Raw genomic sequence first — 11,627 nt, 5'->3', positions numbered from 1 at the left:
CCACGGTCCAACCCCACTACATAAGATCAGATCGGATCCAGATTCCGGATTTATAGCAGATCTGGAGAAAACGGATCCAACCCGCTTACAGCACCAAACTCCGCATAGAGGCTATATCCGTCGAATGGCACTTACGTAACTATGGACCAAACCAAGGGTGTTTTCTATCACGTTCACGCCTTAATAGTTCCAGGGAAGAATTTCGGAAATTCCTAAAGTGCCCTCGTCTCTGAGATACCACTCTCCCTCCCTTCTTCCCCCCCTCTCTCTCTCGTTCTCGAGGAGAGAGAGGAGCGATCTCCAGATTCCTGTGAATCCTCCGTGCCCGCTCTTTCTCTGTAATAAATTTCCGGATTTTCCCAGTTAATAAGATCTGGAATTTTCATCCTTCTCCTCCTCCCCCGGAGCTCGAAGTTTTGTCCGAGTAAGATCTCGACGTCCGTCTCGTATTTTTTTTCCATTGTATTTTGTTCTTCCATTTGTTGTTTCATTTCTTTTTATTTTATGTTATTGAGATTCAATTTCTTGGATTTTCCATGGATTTTTTTTATTTTTGTGTTAAAAAATAATAAATCTAGGGTTTCTGGTAACTGTGACGGATTTAAAACGTTATTTGGGAAATCAATGGGATTTTGGTGAGTTTAGGGTTTTATTTCGTAGAATTTGGGTTTCAATTTGGCGGTTATTTGGTTTAATTTTTGGAGATCGAAACGATTTTGCTTTTTCTTGTTTTCTTGGACGATTTTGCTTTTTCTTGTTTTCTTGGACGAGTTTGTTCTGAAAAGTTTGAAGGTGACGCGTTGTTTGGCTTGTAAGCGTTCGCATTTTTTTGGTGTTTTTTATTTCTGGTCTTAGGCATAAATTTCCTGTACTTATTCCTCGTCTCCTTTCCCTTTTCTGAGAGCTAAAATTCGGTCTTAAGAATATCTGGGAATTAGGATTCCTGAATTTCTCTAGTTTTTTTTTGTTCGATCCCGTCCATGGTTCATTTTTTTATCAAATTTTAATTCGCTAGTTTGAATTTTGGGTGTTGATGTATTCTTTGAAGGATTGTTGCTGAATTCTTTGTAATGGCGAACTCTTTCTTTAATTTTTATTTTCAGGGTTGTGTTTTGGATTCTCAAGATGTTGAATTACGTATTCTAGGGGCTGTCTTCCTGGGGAGATCTCGTGGGCGGGTGGGTGGTACAATGCGGTCGAGCTCCAGGTCTTCTGGCGCAAGCAATGGAAGTCACACGCATGTGTATCTTAACATCTATGATCTCACACCCGTAAACAACTACTTATATTGGTTTGGCCTAGGCGTTTTTCATTCGGGAATCGAAGGTACGGTAGCTTGCACTTTGTCATGTTTGGTTTTGTTCAATTGGTCTATTGGGGCATAAAATTCTCTTACCATGAATGGTCTAAGCATGTTGTTGTTCCTGCATTGTGGATTTTGTTGGCTTGAGCTAATTATAATTGGTGCATTTTTTATCCAAAGCTATCTAAACTGCTAAAATGGTGATGTTGTTTTAGTGTTTGGAATGATATGGATAAGAGAGTTTTGTTATTGCTTAAAATACAGAGACAGCATTTCTCAAACCAGTAATACTCTCTCTAACCATGTAGGTCTATGTTGGTTCCAAACTTTGGAAATCTAAATGCGTCCTTATGATGTTATTTTAGTGTTTGGAACGGTATGGATAAGAGATTTTTGTTATTGCTTAAATACTGAGACAGCATTTCTCGAACCAGTAACATTCTCTAACCATGTAGGTCTATGTTGGTTCCAAAGTTTGGAAATCTAAATGCGTCCTTATCTTCCTTGCTTCTAATGAAGTTTGGAATCTAAATTCTAAACAGCGTGGGTAGTCTGTAGAGTTTCCACCATTAATCTTTGTTTCTAATGAATTTTGTTTTTTTAGGGCACGTTTGGAAGTGAGAAAATAGTAGGAAAAGTGAAAGTAGGAAAAAAAATACATATTTTCCAACCATTTCAAATGAGAGAGAATTTCAAAAAAAAAAAAAAAACTTTTTCTAAAAAGTACGTTTGTTATAGGAAAAAATCCTCCACATTGGGGGGCGGAGGAATTTTCGTATCAAAAGAAAAATTTGCATTAGGGCCTATGCCCAAGATGAACCCGTGTATCGAAAAGATCGACTGCAATGATAAACTGTCTAGCATGTGCCTCGCCTTCGTTGGGTTATTGGATGCTCAGTGGTGCTCCACTGTTGCCGGCAATGCTATAAGCTCGCAAATTGCCATCGGAATCCAACCTCAGGAACCGAAAGGAGATGCCATAAGTGTCATAGTCGTTGTTGTAGATCGATCTCATTGGAGGTGCAGAGGTACAGTTGAACACCTTCAGATTCCCGTCGCTATCGAGCGCTAGAACTGGTGAGACAAGACCAGAGTCGATGGTGGTAGTCCAGTACTCATTGGTTTCATTCCTATAGAGGGATAGTTTCCTGGCGAGGAAGAAGGTGTAGAGGCCAGAGCAGAGGGTCTGTTTTCTGGAGAAGTTATGGTGATGAACCACACGGTGGAGTTCTTGTTGGTCTTCAGAGCGAAGTTACCGGAATGGTTGAGAGCAGCGACGGAGATGCCTCTGTTGCCAGTGCCGGAATCCCAAACGAAGGCACTGGAGCTGCTCAGGAGGCGGAGGTTGCCGTCGGTGGAGAAGTCGAGTGAAATGTCCGTGTCGATGACAGCCGGGGAACTGCCACCGTCGGCGGTCCACACGAGGGTGGCAAAGGGGGAATGGGTTATACCGAGGACGTAGAGGGAAGGATTGTGGTGGGATTTGGTGAAGCCCAAGGAGAAGGTGTTGCTGGGTGATTTCCATGAGCGGGAAGGATCGGTTGCTCGGAGAACGGACCCAAGAAGGACATCTCCGGCGGAAACCCCATCCATTGAATTTTTCTCATATTTTTTCACTCTGTTATTCTCATGCTACACAAACAAGCTAAAAAAATTCATTTGAAAAAGTTGTCATATCAAAACTTCTCATAGGCAAACTTTTCTTTTCCTATGAGAATTTTTCTTGCTTCCAAACGTGCCCTTAACGAACTGCATGTTACTGTACTGTGACATTTAGAAGGGAAAAAGCATCCTCTAGAGATGCCCAAGCAAGATAAAGAAGTGGAGAAAGAAATAGATAACTGGTGATAGAGAGACAGTGAATATTGGTGTATAATGTTCTTAAGGGAAGAAAAAAAGATAATGAATGCTGATATCGGTGATTATAGAGCGAATAAATGTATATAAGCTGCTCGATATACTATTTTCTTCACACCCTTATATCTTTTATCCCTTGTATGTGAGTATATCATGACATTACTTTCCATGCAAGGGTCTTTTGTCCTATTCTCATTTAGGCTTTCTATATGATGTAAATGTTTGATTTGTATCTTTACTTTTGAATGGAGATGGACTGGAATATGGCGTGGCTGAGTAAAATGAAATAACATTGATATGGACGAAAAAAACAACAAAGTAATTTTGTTGATAAGGGATGACATATATAAAAGATAGAATCCAAGAGAACTCTTGATAACAGTATGTACTCATGATCTAGTATCTTGTTGGTTCTTACTAGATATGATAATGATGGCCTTTTATTTCCTTAAAAGTCCTTCCATTGCTTTTAATGATAACATTTACAAGTTCAGTATTCAGGTTTATTTTGTTTTGTTATGCCTTGCAAGTTTTATATCAGAAAGGAGAAAATGTGCATATTAGATTCTTTTGGGTGGGCAATGCATTCATCTTTTCATGTTCACTATGTCTGTTTACATATATGTCATATGCTTTTGGCTTCTCAATGCCAGAAGTGCCTTGTTCATGCATGGTTGAAGCTTAATGTTTGTATATGTTGTCTGCAAGCAGCACATGGCCTGGAGTATGGCTACGGAGCCCACGACTACCCAACTAGTGGAGTGTTCGAGGTGGAACCCAAGAGTTGTCCTGGTTTTATTTATAGACGCTCTATATGGTTGGGCACCACTGAGATGTCCTGCTCAGAATTTAGATTGTTTATCGAGCACCTGTCAGGAAAATACCGTGGGGACACATATCATCTGATTGTGAAAAACTGCAACCATTTCACTGATGATGTTTGCTTGCAGTTGACTGGAAAACCAATTCCTGGATGGGTGAATCGTCTTGCCAGATTAGGTGATTGTCTCTGTCTCTATTTCTTCTTAATCTTGCGGTTCATTAAAACTTATCAATCCCCTGTTATTTAGGTTCTTTGTGCAATTGTCTGCTACCCGAAAGTATTCAGGTTACTGCTGTCAGGCATCTACCAGACAATCAGGAATATTCAGGTGAGTTGGGATGATTTTCATACTCAAGTGGAAGTAGTTCATGGAATCATTAAAGAACTAATTTTTTGCTTATTGACAAGTAGTGCAGTTTATTGCTACTATTATTATTATTGCTGCTGTTATTATTATTGTTGCTGTTATTAATATTTTTATCATTATTCCTACTACTAACTATTACTATTTTTTATCATGTTACCGAATGGTAACATCTTTCCATGGTGTACATTTTTTGGTTTTCATAGCTCTAGTCACCAAAAAAACTAGATCCAATTTTTGAGATGTGTGTGCAGTAATGGTATATTTACTGTTTCAATAAGCTTAATCAATAGCCAATTTGAATTATAAGCTTCATTTTTAAGGGAGTAAAAGAAATGGCTTATATTGCATTGTGTAATTGTGATCTGAAAGCCACTTAATTTGTTATTCCTGGATTAAAACTCTCGCAAAAGATTTTTAAATGGGCCACTCTATGCATTTCCCAAAAGTTAGTTCTCATCTTTTGTGATTGAACGATTTGAACCTTATAGATAGCAAAGATCTGGCACAATAAGGTACCATGATAAATGTACTTTCTCATCTGATCCCAACCCCTCTCTCTCTCTCTCTCTCTATGATTGAACCTAGGCAGAGCTAGCTCAGCTTGTTGTGCAACCCTAGCTGCTGGACAAGGAGCACTCAAACATTGGACTTTAAAGTTATATGTTAACAATTAGCCCATATTTAGAATTTTTTGTGTGGGTTGGGCAGTTCTGCGCTGGCTGGCCAAGCTTAGATCAGTTAAAGAAATAATATTTTAACTTATCTGTATCTCTTTCTCTTAATTTATGCTGTTATATGGTGCTGGCTGCAGTCGTTAACTTCTCAGAGTACTTTTTTGTATATCTGTAGCATGATTATTCTTGGGTACGATTGCCAATTGAATCTGTCAACTGAAGATGGTACCTACTGGAAGTTTAAGCTATAAATAAACTCTCTTTAATCACTGGTATCACACAATCTCCATCGGTTTTTGATGTGTAGGTGAAGAGTCTGATTCAATTGCATCCTCTGAGGTGGATGACAGTGATAATGAGGATCTAAATCACCATTTGCTGACAGCACCAAATGTTGATGTGATATTTGTCGGAGATAAGCCAGTGAGAGTGGCCAGGGAACTCCTTTGATGTGCTTGTGGGATGAGGTACTTCTTTGAATTGTATCAATAAACCCAAAATGGGTTAGTTGCTGTTGTATTGTGCCTGTTGTGACCTAAACTCTGCTAAGACTGTAAATTTTAGGGCTTTCTTGATCTGCTTCCAGGGGTTGGAACTTTATTCAATGTATCCATATATGATTCCCTTTGTCCTGGTAATTTTGAGTCTGAGGAATGAACAGGTGCTTGCGTGCAATTGTATGCTGATTGCTGTAGATTTACAGAAGTAGATCAGGTTCTGAATCTGCATGTTTATATTTCTTAAATTGATGGTGGATGATTTTGCACTGTTTGAAGAGTTTAAAATCTTCACTCACATGAAGCTCATCAGAGGTTTCCATGAAAACAAAGGGATCAGAATACCTTTCAGCATAATGGGCGATTGAGTGGTTCGGAGAGGAGGTAGAAATGGTGGACGAAATATAGATGCAGATCTAGTGGTAGGTGTGGGATTATTGGACAAAATGATTTGTGCTTTTCTGCTGGTGGTAGCTTGGCATAGGAGCTAAGCTGTGGTGAACCAAAGTTACCAGTGTTAGAATCGCGCGTGTGAAGTGTGTGTTCAAAAAATGTATTTGATTAGGACGGACCTTCATCAGACCTGGGTCCGACTGGACCTCTAGGAAAAACCATAGCGGGTCCTATGAAGATTACATAAATCAGAACCGGTGCATACCGGGTAAAATAATATTTTTTTATGTTTTCTACATTGAAATGTGGTGAACATGATGTTTTCAAACGGTGGCGTCTATGGGTATGAGTCTATGACATACGATAGTAGAGTGGTGAAGACTCGAATAATCCATCACAACAGACATTTAGGGGCGTTTGTTCCACGCGCGCGTGTGTGTGTGTGTGAGAGAGAGAGAGAGAGAGAGATCTCACATCATTTCACTTGAATTGTGTTTCACATGATAGTGGAGTCATGTGAAACTAGTTTTCATCAGAAACTATATTGTTTTATGTTTGTTTCATTTTAAGTGAGAAAGCCAATACTTGGTGGGCCCTAGATGAATAACAGGTAACTATGTATTTAGTAATGAGAACCATAGTAAACGGAAGCTTCTTGCTACATGGGGAAGCTCTTTCAGAAGCGAAAAACTTCTGGCTTCCTCGAAAGGAGGGAAAAACTTTGAGAAACCTGCTTCTAGAATATGAGAAACTCGATTTCCTTGAAAGAGAATCTTGCTTCCTCCTTGATTTTGAAATCAATTCTCTTACTTTCTTAATGTTTTCCTCTTGCTTCATGTGATTTCCTACTCGCTTTTTCTTAACTTTGTACGATTTTTATATTAAAAAATAATAATTTTATAACAAGTTTTATATGATTTTATACTGGTGTTCATGTCATTTTTTATTTGCTTTGTCAGTTTTCATATTGCTTTATATGTTTTGGTAACTATGATGAGTTTACTTTTTTGTGTCGAGAGAAAAAGTGAAAAAAAATTGGCAGGTCAGGATGCAGAAAGTACCTTTTGCATTCATTAAGAGAGAGGACCCAGCAGACAAGAAAATGGGAGGGGGATGATCCCACTTTTACATGAATCATGTGATTGTTTCTCCTTGATCCACCACCACCCTTTTCTCACCAAATTAGCATTTTTGTTTCACCGTGTGAAAGGGAGCTATTTTCATACGAAAATGACCTTTTCTCACGAAATTGGGTGATCAAACGGACACTTGAGATGAACAAACAAAATCCTAAAAAGAGAAAAAAAAATCTTAAGACTTCTGTGGAGCTGAAACTAGTCTGAAATTCAAAACTTGTGATCTGTAGCATCCAGAATCTATCAAAAAATCATAAATCAGTGATTAAAAACAACAATATTTTTAAAGGGCGATATGATACTGAGAAAAACACAATATGTCAATATATCATCAGTTCTAAAATAGTGTTCCTAACCTGATGTTAATATGATAAAAACAGTTTTGCTTAGTTTTAAATTTTTTATATTATTTATATTTATATATCTTAAATATTTATATAAACCTAAACTTTTCAGATATTCTCCCTATAAAAACTCGTTTCTTAAAAGACGTGAGGTATATAATATTAGTGCTGACCAGTTTTTTATTTGGGTTATTTACAAAAACATTCACAGTTTGTTTTTATAATTTAAATGCATACTTAAAAAAAACTTGCAATTCAAATGCATGCTTAAGTTTATGTTTAGTTATTCATATGCATACCTAAAGTAACTAACATCGTTTTAACCATTCTCATTAAATATTTTTACTTATTCTCAACTTGTAGAAAATTGCAGGTTTCCTCTTATTTTCTTTCTTTTTTCATTCACTTTCAACTTATGTCACAAAGATACGAGTATGTATGCTTACGTGACTCGTAAACGTGATATTGATTCGGTAAAATTTTGAAAAATATGACACTATGACACTGTGTATATATAGCTTGCATTAATGCAAAATATTTATTTTTTCACTTAGAGAACTTTTTTTTAATTTATATTACACACTTATAAAAAGCCTTTTATTTATACAACTCCAATAAAAGCATTTTTCCCATCAATTTGAAATAAAAAATGATATGAATATTTCATAGTGAGAGTGCCACGTATGCGAGCATTTTTATAACATGTGTTTTTCTCTCTTCAAGTGATGTAATTGATGAGAAAGTACAAAAAGTGACAGTCATATCATGTCATGACATGTTTAACAGCCATCACTACGTCATCTCTCTCTCTCTCTCTCTCTCTCTCTCTCTCTCTCTCTCTCTCTCTCTCAAAAGACCTATGTCACAAAGACACGAGGACATGTGACGCAAAAGGTCAATTTTTTTTTTTTTTGAAAATAGACATGACACAAAATGTTTTGATTTTTTAATCAGTAAAAACTATTTTTTGATATTTTAATGCTAAAAATATATTTTTATTAAAATAAAACTTTATAATATTTTTAAAATATTAAAATATAGTTTAGACGTTTCAGTGTATCTGCTCGTGTCACTAGGGACACCACCAAAATGGCGTGACTGGGTGACATAGCCGAAGACACGTTGGAACCGAAGCCCCTCCCCTCTCAAAAGGTTTTACAAAGTTCATTTTTGAATTAAAACGAGCTGAGACAAACTTAACTTCAAACATTTTAATGGAGACTCCTCTCAAGAAAAAAAAAACTCTCAAAAGAAAAAAACAATTTAATGGAGACCGACATGTTTTGTATCGTGTCAAGAATAAGTCCGCACCAAAACACGTCAGACATCATATCCCACCGTGTCATCTGCGACACACTCATTTAAACGTGTCATTATAACATATTTTTAAACGTGAAATGTCATGGAGGTTGGGTGTTGCCATGCTGAATATGCGAACCTGCAACTCAGGCCAAAAGGTTTGCAAAACAGGTTTGCAAGTCGTCTATTCGAACGCCACGAGTATGTCTACAAATGTATAGTGCAAATATGCTGAAATTGAACAAGAAAACTTTTGAAAGTAAAGACATTCACAAAATAACATTGAGATATTCGCATGTTAAATAGATTAAAGTTGCATTAAAGGTTACACCATAAACTTTATGCTATTGTTAGTTAAAGAAGGTTCGCATAGTCAAGACATTTATAAATGTATGGAGTGAACCTACCAAGCGCATACTTTTAAATTCTAAAAGGTTCATATTAGGTTTGCAAATCTCAAAAGATCAACCCATTACATATGTGAATGTACTGTGTTGGATTCAAATTAGCCATACAAATTTTATCATGTCCACAAAAATTTTATGGGTATCTTTTTTGTTATTGAGATGTTATGAACTTTAGACGGTTAATGGTGCAAACATCAACATGTTGGCTTGTGTAATGGGTAAAATTATCTTAAAAAAAACAAGAATAAGCAATTTTGGACATGGGGAAGATTTCTATAAATTTGTAGGCATTTTTTAAAATGAGCCATTTAGAAGGGTAGTACTGTTATTTTTTTGTATTCTAAATACCCTTTAAATTATGTGGGTCGGGTTCACGATTTTATTTTCTCTACCCAAACAAATTTCGGGTACGAGTGCTTATTATTCGGGTGGGCTTGGGTGCATAATGATGGGTCAGATACCTGACCCATTTCCATTTGCAGCCCCTACCCCCATATAACTTTGTGAGGTGTACTGTGGTCCACCAACAAAACTTGAAAAGGACTGGCGCAAACAGATTGGATAGAACTGGATCATGCTCAATCCTAATCCACTGTCAATATATACAGAATAAATCAAAATCTGAGTCCAAATCCCAAGACAACCCGGCCAAGTAGGTTCGAATCAAGATTCGGGAATGCAAAGGGTATTATTGCAAAGCAGGTTATATGGCCCCCCCCCGAACAGGGCAGTTAGCTACATCTCATGATCGGGGTCCCAAAGAGCACCACGTAAGTAAGCATGTGTGTCTCGTATCCCCATGTTTGTCAGCATTAATTAGCGTTGGAGTTTGATGCGATTGCAAAGACTTAAGTACACTCTCCTCCATTGGTGCAAAGGAGTGATTGTAAAGACTTAAGTGCCCCGAAAATAATTATTTAAGACCTAGTCTCTGCACTGCAGGATTATCCGAGAAAGAAATCTCCCCTGGAGGAGGCCATGAACATCAACCCTCTTACTCTCTCTCTCTCCCTTCTATTTCTGCTTCTGTGCACATCCATTAGAAGATCATACATTGCTCCATCAAGCACCGACTGACCTGCACATTGACTGTTGTGGAGCCCGATTCAAAGTTTTTACCCTTACAGGAGGAGGGTCTGGGGGCTCCTCTCAGCGTGGGTAGCATCACTCAACTTGAAGAGTTGTGGAGTCTGATTTAGAGTTTTTACCCTTACAGAAAGGGGGGTCTGAGAGCTCCTCCCAGTGTGGGTAGCATCATTCAACTTGAAGAGTTATGGAGTCTGATTCAGAGCTTTTACCCTTACAGAAGGGCGGTCTGAGGGCTCCTCCCAGCATGTTCATGGCCTTTTGCCCTTACAGGAGGGGGGTCCGGGGGCTCATCAACCCTCTCTCGCTCTCTCTCCCTTCTATTTCTGCTTCTGTGCACATCCATCAGAAGATCCTACATTGCTCCATCAAGCACCGACTGACCTGCACATTGACTGTTGTGGGTCCTTACTGATGAGCTGCCTCTAAATTTATTCGACTCTGGGTCCTTACTGCACTTGAAGTTGAGTCGTTGTATTTTTTGTTATTCGGTGGGTGGTGAGGCCCTCATCTACTCTCTCAAGACTCTTAGCTTGGGCAATCTTTCTTTTGATGATTGTGGTTGTAATGTGTCGTTGAAGTTAAAATGGGAAATGAAATGATAATAGAAATCGCTGAAAATTTACAGAAATAAACTAGACTCAATAACGAAGACACCACTTTTTACGGATTTGAAATATGACCTCCGGTTAGGGAGATATGGCCCTGACAAGTTGGTCCTAATTCGGGTAGCGATTTACAGCGATTTGCTTACTGAATAACACTACAAATCGCTGTAGCGATTTGCGGAAGACACTACAAATGGGTCGCCATCATATTGCATCGTAAGAATTTACAGAGCCGGTACTGAGATCTCATATTCGGGGGTTCCAAACCGCGCCACGTATAAGATGCAGACCGACATGTATCCCCATGTGGGTCGCCATCATATTGCATCGTAATTTGGTGCCGCAGCAAAGACTTAAGTCACCTTTACCGCCATTCGCTTCCTCTTCCTCGGACGGACATAAATGCCCTCCTTCTAGAAAACTGAATCGTCGATTCGTGAAAATGACAAAACTGCCCTCCATCAATATCGCGGGAAAATGTTCCGCAGAGTTTGCGTATGTAGCAAGCGTTATGTTGTATGATACAAATAGTTCAAAAAAATCCTTTCTCGCTCTAAGCACTCTACCGGAGATTCTTTGCTTTCATCTCGAGTTGCTGGAGCATCCTTTCCTTTTTACCAGAGCATCTGTTTCCGTCTTACGCGCAGTCGCAGCATCGTTGCCACCTTCTGTTGCGTATTAGTTGTTACTGTTGCTTACTCTACAGTTGGAATATCCAAATTCCCATCGTTTCGGTGAGTTTCGTGTAAGTTTTCTTTCTTCAATCTGAAGATTGCTTCTTATACAACGATTTGTATTATGAACCCAAATATTCCGACGATTTCTAATGATGA

General features: G+C 38.3%; 1 protein-coding gene across 1 annotated transcript; it reads left to right on the top strand.

The window, feature by feature from the left end:
• Positions 1-262: 262 nt before the first annotated feature.
• LOC149813907 (deSI-like protein At4g17486) lies at positions 263-5,746 on the top strand. Its single transcript, XM_089990739.1, has 5 exons — positions 263-424; positions 1,104-1,326; positions 3,872-4,159; positions 4,231-4,311; positions 5,332-5,746. The coding sequence occupies exons 2-5, from the start codon at positions 1,191-1,193 to the stop codon at positions 5,472-5,474; spliced, it is 648 nt and encodes a 215-aa protein (XP_089846865.1). The 5' UTR covers positions 263-424; positions 1,104-1,190; the 3' UTR covers positions 5,475-5,746.
• The last annotated feature ends 5,881 nt before the right edge of the window (positions 5,747-11,627 follow it).

Source organism: Nuphar pumila, chromosome 16 (genome assembly GCF_984573655.1).
Source record: "Nuphar pumila chromosome 16, dmNupPumi1.hap1.1, whole genome shotgun sequence".
Taxonomy (NCBI): Eukaryota; Viridiplantae; Streptophyta; class Magnoliopsida; order Nymphaeales; family Nymphaeaceae; genus Nuphar; species Nuphar pumila.
This window is presented reverse-complemented; position numbering and strand designations above follow the sequence as displayed.